General features: G+C 37.6%; 1 protein-coding gene across 2 annotated transcripts in view; it reads left to right on the forward strand.

Annotated features, from left to right (window-relative positions):
• Positions 1-10,161, forward strand: part of CD47 (CD47 molecule) — an 86,993-nt gene extending 76,832 nt beyond the window's left edge. The window contains exons 9-11 of one of the 2 annotated variants that reach the window (XM_055125340.1): positions 3,367-3,391; positions 4,184-4,216; positions 6,131-10,161. In XM_055125340.1, the coding sequence (XP_054981315.1) occupies positions 3,367-3,391; positions 4,184-4,216; positions 6,131-6,135 (63 nt within the window). In that variant the 3' untranslated portion in view covers positions 6,136-10,161. The remainder of the gene's footprint in view (positions 1-3,366; positions 3,392-4,183; positions 4,217-6,130) is intronic. The other variant, XM_055125341.1, reaches the window with a different exon arrangement.
• The last annotated feature ends 1,656 nt before the right edge of the window (positions 10,162-11,817 follow it).

The raw sequence follows: 11,817 nt of genomic DNA on the forward strand, positions 1-11,817 counted from the left end.
TTCAGGATAATTGCTATTTAAAGACTTTTTTTTTTTTCATCACTTTCCCAGGCAAGCTATTTCTTAGAATACTAACTGGGCTTTGTCTCCAATGTTTGGACCATAATTTGTAGCAATTTTATTTCTTACTTTTTCAAAACAGTACACTAAGGTCTTTAATTGTTCTTTGAGCTTTTTTTTTAAGTAGGGCCACTCCCATTGGTCCTCAGGACCAAGCAATGACCAGAGAGTGAATGAATTCAGGCTGCTAGGCATGTGCTCTCCCACCTGACCCTCATCCTTGGTCTCTTCTCCCTGCTTTTTAACCTGTTGGTGTCAGCTGGCTAACTGGGAATCAGTGTACCCACCCATGACTGCAGCCAGCCTCCTGCAGCAAACGTTTCTTTGTTCGCCTGCCACAAGACACTATGTACAATTTCTCAAGTGAGCACAATAAAGAAGCTCCATTCTTGTGACAGCTCATAAGCATCTGACATCAGGGCTACATGCAGACATTTCTCTGCACAACAAGGATTGCCTCCTCCCATGCCTCTTGTCCAAAGTCAGGGAACTTGCTCAGGAATTGTTTATTACCCAGACTTATATAAAAGTTGATGACCAGCACAGATGTCCATTGATGTCTCTTTTCCAAAGCCTGTTTCTTCAGTCTCCGGGTGGCTCACCTAGTCACAACCTAGGTGTGATGGGAAACTGGTTCCCATATCAGGAGAGACTGATGACAAAGATAGACCACTGCATATTTCAGGTGGCAGTTTGGGGCACCTGCAAGATAAGCTTGCAGCAGTTTTTCTTGCTGCTCCTCAAATACTCAGTACTTACAGGAAGCTTTTCACTGGGTTCAATCACATTCATCCTCAGCATGGTCTTAGTAAGATATTTTGTCTCAGAAATATGTCTATGAATGGTTTGTGGAGTGAGAAGGAGACCAGTGAAATATGTGAGAGTGGGACCTTTTTAAAAATCAATTATTATACCCTTACACCTTATAAATAAGCACTGGGGTTTACAAAGTTGTTAATGACGATTTGTTCCATACATTCAATAAACCAACACAAATCCCACCACCATCGCATCTTCCCTCCACCATTATCTCCAATTTTCTCAACCACCCCTTAAAGCCTGCCCCCATAGCAGGCCCTCAATAATTTATTTTATATTGCTTGTTATAATCTGCTAAAAGAATGATCAAAAAATGTTTCCTTATAAGATAATTAGTGAAGATTATGTTTCTCACCATGGAGCTATTAAACCCTTGCATAAGAAGTTTCTAAGATGTTGTTACAAGTTAAGCCTTTTGTGTTGATATTTTTTAATTGAGATTGGATGTCTTCTCATTACATCCTATCCATTCTGGTGTGCTAATCCTGGTTTATCAGTGTTATAGAATTTGAAGTGTCAATCCAGGAAGTTCAAAGTTTTTAAGAAAGTGGTAGAACTGGAGTTAAATTTTTAACTGGATGGTGATTGGGGGCATATACGTGACTGCTAGGACTTCTGAAAGTACAGGGAGATGGAGTGGGGGTGAAGGTAGCCCATCCTCAACTCCCTGAGAGCCTACAGATTTCAGTGACAAAACCCACGTGCCCGAGTTTTTCAGCACATTAAATTTCTGGATGAGGCTTGTCCAGAGCAGTGGAGTTTGGCTGTAAGATTGGCTGTAAGATGGCAGAGATTGTGGAGTGTGGAGGTTTTCAGCTGCCAAGACTCTGTGCAGGTGCTGGGCTTACCTGTCCCTTAGGGGTCTCCTGGATGACTCAGCCTTGTATGTCATCCAGAAGAATCTCTGCAACTTGTTGTTCTCTCTCAAGATTTATTTATGAGTCTCTGCATCATGGCCTGTGACAGAGCTTACATGGCACTGGAGGTGGGCATGACTCTGGAGTGGGACCCTTCATTGCCCAGGTTCAGCTCCCCTGTGGTCTTCCCCACAACATGGGGGATATTTTAAAAGAACTCCATGGCTGCCTAAAACTGCTTGTCAGATATAACTTTATTCATACTCTACTTTTCCTATATATGTGTACTTCTTAGAAAATATTTTCTTCATTTTCTTTTTAAGTTTTTTGCATTTCATTTATTTATTGAATCATAGTGAGATGCATAGTTACAAGGTTGTTCATGATTGGGTTTCAGTCATTTAATGTTCCAACATCTATCTCTTCATATCATCTATTCATGAATTTCCCACTACCAGTCCCCCAGTTTCCCTCCGGCCTCACCCCACCCCCTCTATGGCAGGAACTTTTCTCTGTTCTCTGTCTTTGTCTGTCTGTCTGTCTGTCTCTCTTTCTCCCCCTTTTTAGAAATTTTAACTTACAAATTAGGTACAGTAATTAGCAACAAAATAAAATAGAACAGGTGTAACAGTATACAATAAAAGTATGCAAATATGGTCTTTCTCAAGATATCTTATTGTACTTAATATTTTCAGAGTGTGAATGAGTAGATGTTACTGAAACTATTAAGTGTGAACAGAAAGGACTACTGTATCTTGAATACTTTTGTAAAGGACTACTGTATCTTGAGCCTTTGTAAACTATCTAAGAAAATTCCAAACAAAAGCAAATTTCAGAGAGAAAAGAAGAGGGATAGGTGAGACAAATGGTTTTCTAAAGATCACCTTTATGAATAGAAGCATTATGGTGGCTGGTCTACAAACTGTTCTATGGAAAGAAGATCTTCAAGGAAAAATATTGTACTCATCTCCCTTTGAAGGATTAGTGAGGGCTCCATCTAGAATATCAGAAGCAAGACTCCTCTCTCTGGAAAGAAGTGGAGATCACATATGTCCTAAGTCCAGTAAGCTTCAACTGATAGGCCAGAAGTCCAGGTGGCAGCACCAGAGGGACAGTGACTTGCCACTGCTGTGTATTCTGAAATATTGGTGCTTTGGGAACATTGATCACACAGGCCAGCAATCTTCACCGTGCCTCTTTCAGAGATAATCCAGCTGTTGGGCCTTTAAATCTTAACACATTTCCTTTCCTTGTATCAGAGTTTGATTTGCATGACTTTTTGATTCTGCTTTGCTCACCTCTCTTGTGTAACAATATTACTAATATTTTGTAGTGTTGCTATTTATGTTGCATGCTAATGATTTTTAAAAGTTAGGATTAATTGAACTGAAAGAGACAGAATGGTGTAGGGAGTTCTTATAGAAAAATGTATATTGAGAAGAATAATAGCTATTATTGCACTATAAGTAGATTTGGCAAGCTTTGCTTTTTTAATCTTTGCAGTCCTGTTTTTTAAGACTATAAGGTTTACTACTTGCTATATAGTTTGAATATTAATGTTTATAGTTTTTAATACAAAAAGATATGATATAAATTTCTATTATGTAAATATATCTTAAATGTTTTCCAGAAAGCTGTAGAGGAACCCCTTAATGGTATGTGATTATTACACACTTACATATTCTTCTTAATTCAGTACCAGATCATAATTTGAACTGGCCCCCAAAGTAGTAAGAATGCCTTAGGAAAAATCTTGGCCCTTTTTTTTTTAAATTAAGCTTATCTTGAGTGTTCGATAATTAAGAGTATTGGCCTTTGTAATTTTCACACCTCTGAGAAAAATATGCTCTTTTTTTTATGTTACACTAGTAGTTTGCACTCAGCCAAGTGATCTTTGGCTGAGGGGACCATTGCTTCTTATGTGACCTTTTTTTTTCTTTCTTTGGTCACACCTGGCGATGTACAGGGGTTACTCCTGGCTTTGCACTCAGAAATTACTCCTGGTGATGCTTAGGGGACCATATGGGATGCTGGGTATCAAACCCGGGTCGGCCGCCTTTAAGGCTAACGCTCTACCCAATGTGCCATTGCATTTAGCCCCACCATTGCCTTTTATAATGACCAAGATGAATTTAACACCTCTCAATAGAGAGGGATCCTAAACAGTTTCATGTGCTGATATGTAAATTTTCAAGACAAGCTATTGCCACAGAGTAAGATCTAAACATCTTACTGCCACTGAATCTTAGTCTATATTTTTAGCTGACTTTTAAGTTTCTTCCGTGGCATATACACAGCAAGGCTTTTGTGGTCAATTTATAGTCTGAAATTTAACTTGGCTTTATAGTTGTAGAATAGTTGTCATGATATTAGTGCATAATTATTTAGAGGTATTTCTAATCGTGTGGCCTTACTAACTGTCTGCTTGGCTTGTTACTAATTCTTAGCATTTAAAGAACCAAAAGGAATGATGAATGAAGGTAAGTACCAAATGTACATACAATAATAATAGATGGTTAGATTATGGACATTGAAAAGAAAAATGGACTCTTAAATTTATTTTTTAAATAAAAGTATTTGAATACAAGTAACTACATAAAAGCAACACTGTCAAGTCATAAAAGTATACTTCTAAGCATAAATATTAAAACTTGCGAAGCTAGTCATATAAAATCTGTAGAATGTATCACTAATAGAATTCCCATCATACTGCAAAGAAAAATTATAGCCTGTGAAAAACATTTTCTAGATGCAGTGGCTGCTGATTGTAATATTCAAATGCTGTTTAATAAGATTCTTAGATAATCTGGCCCAAATCTTTATCATGTTGACAGAGTTTCTTTTGTGCTTCTATTGGTTGTTCTAGTCAACCCAAAGGGACTTAATATCTCTGCTTTTCCTAACAGAAACTTGACTATAACCTTTTAGGAAAGGATTTTTAAGAAAAGAAATATTTAATTACTCCTGCATTTGCTTCTTTATTTTAGACTCAGGGCTTATAGCTCTTGGTTTTTTATCAGATATTTCAAAGGCATTTTATTGTTTTGTAAAGATAAATTAGTCTGAGATATTGAGTGCTCATAGCATCCATTTTGATTGATTTATTTTCATTTTACTCGATAATATTTAACATGCTGTGATGTTAATTTTGTCAACATTTTAATAGCTGTGTTTTTTATCTTATCAAAATTTCTTTATACCTTTTTATGTACAGTCATTCTTTGATCATGTAAATAGTTCACTTTCTGTTTTACTGTTTTCAAGTCTCTTACGTACCTGCTTTCCTTTACAGCAAAGTGCAACATTTAGCTCAAGAGATTATATTCCTCTGAGTATAATTAATTTTTTCATCAGATTAAAAACATGCCAGTTGTGTATTGCTGGAATACATGCTTAGGCTTGCATTTACACAGGATCATAAAATAAGCCCAAACTTTATATTTCATTTACACAGGATCATAAAATAAACCCAAACTTTATATTTTAGAAATGTATTTTTTAAACTAGCACCTCCCTCTAGAGAAATAACTGTAATTTGTAAGAAAAATAGTGCATTAAAAAGGGAAAAATATTTATTAAAAAGGTGAAATTATGGTATAATTCTTCCATGTTGACACACTGGTATTCTTTTTTGTTTTTGTTTTTGTTTTTTCATTCATTTTCCTCTTGTGATATCATTCTATATGTTACAAAGACACTAATCTCCATTTTCAAAAAAAAAAAGAATAAGTCTGAGCATCTTAAGTGCACCTTCCTTTTTAAATTTCTCTTCTGGAGTATCTTCTAGGAACACTGTATCAGTGTGTGTATAGATAGACAGTATTTTTGTGTTCATAGCACCTAAAGTCTGTGTTGACCTTTGAAATTTCCCTTAATTTTGCTAATATTCATCTTTTCAAAATTCATTAGATTATCATTTTTAGAAGTCTGTGTGGATGTAGCTTTTCTTTGGCAGCTGCTCAAAATGTGTGTCTGCCTTGGCAATCAGTGAGGGTCAGGTCCCTCCGAGGAGCAGTAGCGCTTTTCCCCTTCCACTTGGACCTCATCATCTGTTTATTTCACTGCATTAAGTGAATGCCATAGATATCAAGTGAATGGGAAGGAATATTGTTTTTCGTGTTGAAAACATATACTTCTATTGGCTTTCCCTACGGAACTTCAGCAATTGGAGATACTCAGACTTCGCTGATTTCTGTTCTCATTTGGTTCTCCTTTGCCATTGTTTCTTGCATTTCCCAAAAATAAGCAGACTCTCAACTTTATAAATCTAAGATTAAATACTTTTTTAAAAGATGTACAGCAGAAACAATTCAAGAAAGTTTTAGTGTATCAACTTCTAAATGTATAAGAAGTGACATAAATAGTGATCACATGTTCATTTTTTGGTTTTCCAGAGTAACTGAAGTGATGGACTCTTTTCGGAGATCAGAGAGATGTGAAAGCACTCGTTGTATTTAAGCACCATGGCCTTGATTCACTGTTCGAGAGAAGACAAGAAAAATAATTGGTTTTCATTTGTGTGAGAGAAATAAATCAGTGACCCTTAAATGATTGTTACAGTTAAGTTTTTTTATTCAAAGTATCTGTGATTTAGTTAATAAAAGAACTATGATCTGTAGTGTGTACCCAATTGAGATTCACTTTTTTGTTGTTAATTTTCACTAAATTAGGGTCAAAAGTGGAGTAGGCAACTTCCAAGAATGATGCCTTTTGCATCCAAGGTCCTCTTGACTCTTGTGTTCACCAATTTAAACTGGTTCAAGGGGAAAATGACCTGGCACTAACCTGGTGTTACCCAGAGCTATCTATGAAAATAGTGGCTTTCCACTGAACATTAGCAAACTTGGGTTTGCAGCAGCTCCAGTTGTCTTCGTTGAATAAGGTATCTGCCACCACTGGGTTGAGGACTCAGCGAATAAGCAGGGACGGGTATCTAGTTGGAAACATGTTGTCCTTCATGCAGTGTGGTACTGGTGGAGGCCATGGTCTTCATTCTTGGGGGTTGCTCTTTACCCATTCTTCCTTCAGCTTACGATGTAAGAAGAGATCCTTTTCTGATTTAGGGTAATTTTATTGATTGATGTGTTTTTCTTTTTTTCACACAACTTTAAGCCCTGTCTTGTCCTCCTGTTTTTTTTTTGCTTCTGCTGTACAAGATGTAGCACCTTTTCTCCTCTTTGAACACGGTCCAGTGACACGGTAGCATCGTTGCAGAAAGGAGCCAGAGAACTATGTTCACACTTTTCAGTAAAATAATGATGGTTGTAACATACGTAACTCCCTTCCTCTGATTTGAAGGCACAATCTACAGTGTTTCTTCACTTCTTTTCTGATTCGGGGCATGAAAAAACAAGATTGAGAATTGAACTATCAGTCTCCTGCATGGCAACATAATGTGTGTCACCGTCAGGCCAACAGGCCAGCCCTTGAAAGGGTGGTTTTATTACTGTTGTATCTATGTTGCATGATAAACACTCATCACCTTCCTCCTGTAGTCCTGCCTCGTACTTCCCTTATTCTAAGATGGAAAAGTTTAACAAACCCACACGTTTCCTTCCCCATTAGAAGAAAAATAACATCCTGACAGTTGTGATCGCCTGGAGTACTTTTAGATTTTTAGCACTCGTTTTCCTCCTTTGTGGGTGTGTGTTTGTATGTGCACATGTATAAGATAGGCACATGCATCTTCTGTATGGACAAAAGCGGGGTACCTACAGGAGAGCAAATGTTAATTTCATGCTTTTAGTGAAAACATTTAAAGACAAAGATCTTTATTGGGTGGAATTATATTTGATGCAAATATTTGGTCACTTAAAACTTTTAGGTAATTTGCCAAGCTTTTTGATTGCTCACTTATACCCTCTAAAAATACTAATTATTCTTCCTGTTGTGTAATAAGACATTCATATTTGTAGTTGCATTACTGATAGTTATTTCGTAGTCCACTGGATGTTCTCATGTGCCTCTTTTATGCCAAATTAACTGTCACATTTCATGTTGTGGGACCAAGAGGTTTGCCTGGGCAAACCACAATTTATGATCTGCTGATGCCTCTCAGAAAACTGAACACATTATGAAGACAGCTCTTTAAAAAAAAAAATAGGAAAACTTTTTTTCTTCCCTAAAGGTGTTGCTGTCCAAAAATATTAATAGGTGTAGAGGGAGCTGTGTTTCTTTATACAAATGTGATGGTTTCTGTTGCTCTTTTTCTTCGGAAGGTATTTCTATTTTACTAATATAATTTGTTATTTTAGAAACCAATTTTAATGAAAGGAGGAAAAAGCAGATGCACTTGAAAAATTCCAAATTTTTATTCTCTATTAGGAAAAAGTCAGGTCTGAAAGTCTTTATAGTACAAACTTTTTAATGAACTGAAAAATTATACCTTTTAATATGTAGTAAATTCATTTATTTAAAGTTCAGTCTTGGAACTGCTCCATCCCTTATATTCTCTTAATGCTGCCTCTCTTTAGAGGCATTCACTGCCCCAGATGACACTTTGAGGTAGCAGGAGAAATGCCAAATTAAATCAACTCTTGCTCTTACAAGTTGTCAGCTTCTCTGAAAAAGGGACCACAGCAATAGGAGCTCTCTTGCTTGAGCCTCCTTGGGGCCAGTCCATTCTTTTGAAATCAAATTTGTTATGGCTCCCAATTTTCTGTTACACCAAATTAAGACTGCTAAGAATTTTTTGAGCATCATATACATAATTTCCCAATCTACTTTTCTTCTCACTAATTCCTTTTTTTCCCATGACTGTTCCATTTTGTAAGTTGTTACAGTTTCAGAGTGATGCCATTGCTAATTTTTACAGCAAACTTTAATTCTTTCTTGGTCAGATCAAAATATTCCACTCATTTAAAACATCTTCTAGCCCTTTCTCCTTCACTGGCTCTCCTTTGTAACTTGATACCATCTGCTAGGTCCTTCTTTCATCTTTTACCTTGCTTAGAATTTATTGTGTCTCTCCTTAGAAATTTTGTCGGTCTTGCTTCTCCCTCTTGCTTTTAAAACTCCACCTTTGCAAGAGCTTTCTCTTAACTGCAGTATTTTGCATACATTAGCCATTCAGTACAGAAGTTTGAAGATTGAGAGCTGTATGTAAATTTCCCACTATTTTTAATAAGGTGAGCTAGAATTAATTCCTTCCTTCCTCCTCCCCCTTCCTCCCTCCCTCCTTCTCTCCCTCCCTCCCTCCCTCCTTCCTTCCTCCTTCCTTCCTTCCTTCCTTCCTTCCTTCCTTCCTTCCTTCCTTCCTTCCTTCCTTCCTTCCTTCCTTCCCTCTTTCCCTCCCCCTCCCTTCTTCCCTCCCTCCCCACCTCTTTCCTTTCCTCTTTCCTTCCTTCCCCCAAAAATCTTAATGGGTGGTTATAATTTTCACCTGAAAATTTCAGATTCATTCTGCTTCAACTTCTTGAGAATGTCAGAAATAAAATGGGACTATCCCATTGTGTTCTTCTCAGAATTCTGTAGTAAATTTAGTTAAATGACCCATCAAATTAAATTTAAGTTAATAAAGTTCAAAAAGGGATGTTTATACCATTCATCTCATTAATAATAATTTGAGTCTGCATCACCTTCTAGATTTCTCTTGTCCTGAATTGGGTATTCACAAGTGGAGATACTGTAGTGTATATACAGAAATGCTGTTTATTTGCCGTCCTTAGAAACTGAAGAAATGATTGTTAGGCATCCTTTTTCTTTTTTATTGTGTTTTATTTGCAAATTTGTTTAGAATAGTTGATTTTACATGTGTCATATTTTGAAAATCACTAACTGTCATCACCCACTGCGGGTCCTTTGTTATGTCATTTAAAATGGCTAATAGGAATAATCCAGGTAACTTTAAAAAGGCAGTAAACTGGAAGTTGTCCTGCCTTTGGCCTTTGACAGCTCTTAACATTTTAAGATCAACTTTCCCCATTAAATTTAGCCTTTTGAAAAAAAGAGAGCATTTATAATAAGATTCTCCATAAGGCAACATCCGTGGAATCTTAACAATGTTGTTATCATGGTTGGAGAGAGAGGTGAAACTTTTTTTTTTATTAGATGGAGCATTATTTACAGAAAGCCATTGTTGAGTATTAGATATCATGTCATATAAATATCCATTAACCATTCTAAATAAAGAAAACTCCAGTGTTGCTATGTGCAAGATCCTCTCTTGGGGGCTTTTTTTCCATAGCAATTAAAGGTGTGCTATTTGTCAGTAGCCATTTTTTGCAGTGATTTAAAGACCAAAGTTGTTTTACAGCTGTGTTACCGTTAAAGGTTTATTTTATATGTATTAAATCAATTTATCACTGTTTGAAGCTTTGAATATCTGCAATCTTTGCCAAGGTACTTTTTTATTTAAAAAAAACAACATAACTTTGTAAATATTACCCTGTAATATTATATATACTTAATAAAACATTTTAAGCTATTTTGTTGGGTTATTTCTATTGCTTTATCAGCAGGCCACAAGCAAATTTCTGAGAGATTTTACTAATAGATCTTCAGAATGTATTTTAGGCAACAATGCAAAAGATGACTTAAGTATTAATTTATAAATTCTTTTAAAATTATAATACTCAATAAGCAAGTTTATTATTAAGGCAGAGTTTTAATTAAAAATTTTCAGGCGTGGGGGCTAGAGATGATTCAGTTGGTAAGGCACTTGACTTGCATGCAGCAGGCCTGGGTTCAATCCCTGGCACCACATACGGTCGGTCCCCTGAGCCCCATAAGGAGTGATAACTGAGCACAATGCCAAAAATAAGCACTGAGCACAAACAGGTTTAGCCCAACCCCACTCCGGTTGGAGGCAGTTAAGTTTAGTGTTGTTTATTTTCCCCATGGTACAGTGAAAACATCACAGAGTCAGGCTGACCTTCCTTCCTCGTATACTAGTGACTAGGGAGGACCTTCGCAGGGCTCTTAGTGTGTGTCTCAGTTAGTGTTTCCTTTTAGCTATAGAATCAGATGAGCATCTTCCACCACTGAATAGATTTGGGGCTTGGGGGTGTGGGGTGGGACGTTACACACCACAGTGCTCCGGTTCTACTCTTGGCACAGTAGTAATAGGGTGTAAGCCCCCAACAGTGCTCTTGAGGACCTTGGAGAGGACAAACCATGATGGTGCTAAGGACCACATCCTGGGCAACTGCATGAAAAGTGTGTGCTCCACCCCTTGAGCCATTTCTCCACTGGTTCTGTAATTTAATTGACTCGGGACTATTTTGCTTGCAAAGAAAACCTAAAAAAAAAATGCAATTTCTGAACTTCAAAGTGTCATAAGGACCTACCGTCCAGCTCTCAGTTTCACCCGACACGTTGGGTTGAATGATGGCAAACGGCTGACTGCAGTCCTGAGCCCACCTCCCAGGTTCTAGATGAATAGAGGGGACAGAACCGAGCACATGTCTCTTTCTCAGTAAGCCCATCCACCCCAGACTGGACTGCACTGCTGCTTCTAGGTCGTGGGCCACACTGAGGCCAGTGTCATCATTTGCGCCTGAAATAGACGCTGTGGGCGCCAGGGGTGTGTATGTGTGGGTGGGGAGGATGTGCCTGAAGCAAAATTAGGGGGTTGTTGAGAAGATGTTACTAGACATAGGCTCAGGATGCATAATCCGCGCTGTGTTCCTTGCAGGTACGTACTCTGGGAGTCTGTATTATATGTGTGATTGTACAGCATTTGAGCAGAAAATAATATTTGGCAGCAAAATGCCATCTCGTTTTTTACCTCATAGGCAATTTAATTTTTATGCATTTATGAGGACTTTCTCATTCACAGCAGGAGTAACTAATGGAGTTCAGAAAGCATTTAATGGCCTACCTCCTGCACTGAGAGCTGCTCTGTAGCACAGAACTCGACTCAACCTGATTAGAACTCCCACAGAGGGGTAGGCTTCCAAATGCAACAGGATCTCCGTTTTTGTTACAGCACTTTTACAACTCAAGGCCTGAGGTTTGACAGCTTTAGGAAATAATAGAGTAAGGTAACACTCTCTGGGAAGGACATGATTTCACCACGAGCTCAAGGATTTAAGGAGCGCTGGCAATGAGATCCTGCTGGCAATCTACACACCCAGCGTTT

Source organism: Sorex araneus, chromosome 2 (assembly GCF_027595985.1).
Source record: "Sorex araneus isolate mSorAra2 chromosome 2, mSorAra2.pri, whole genome shotgun sequence".
NCBI lineage: Eukaryota > Metazoa > Chordata > Mammalia > Eulipotyphla > Soricidae > Sorex > Sorex araneus.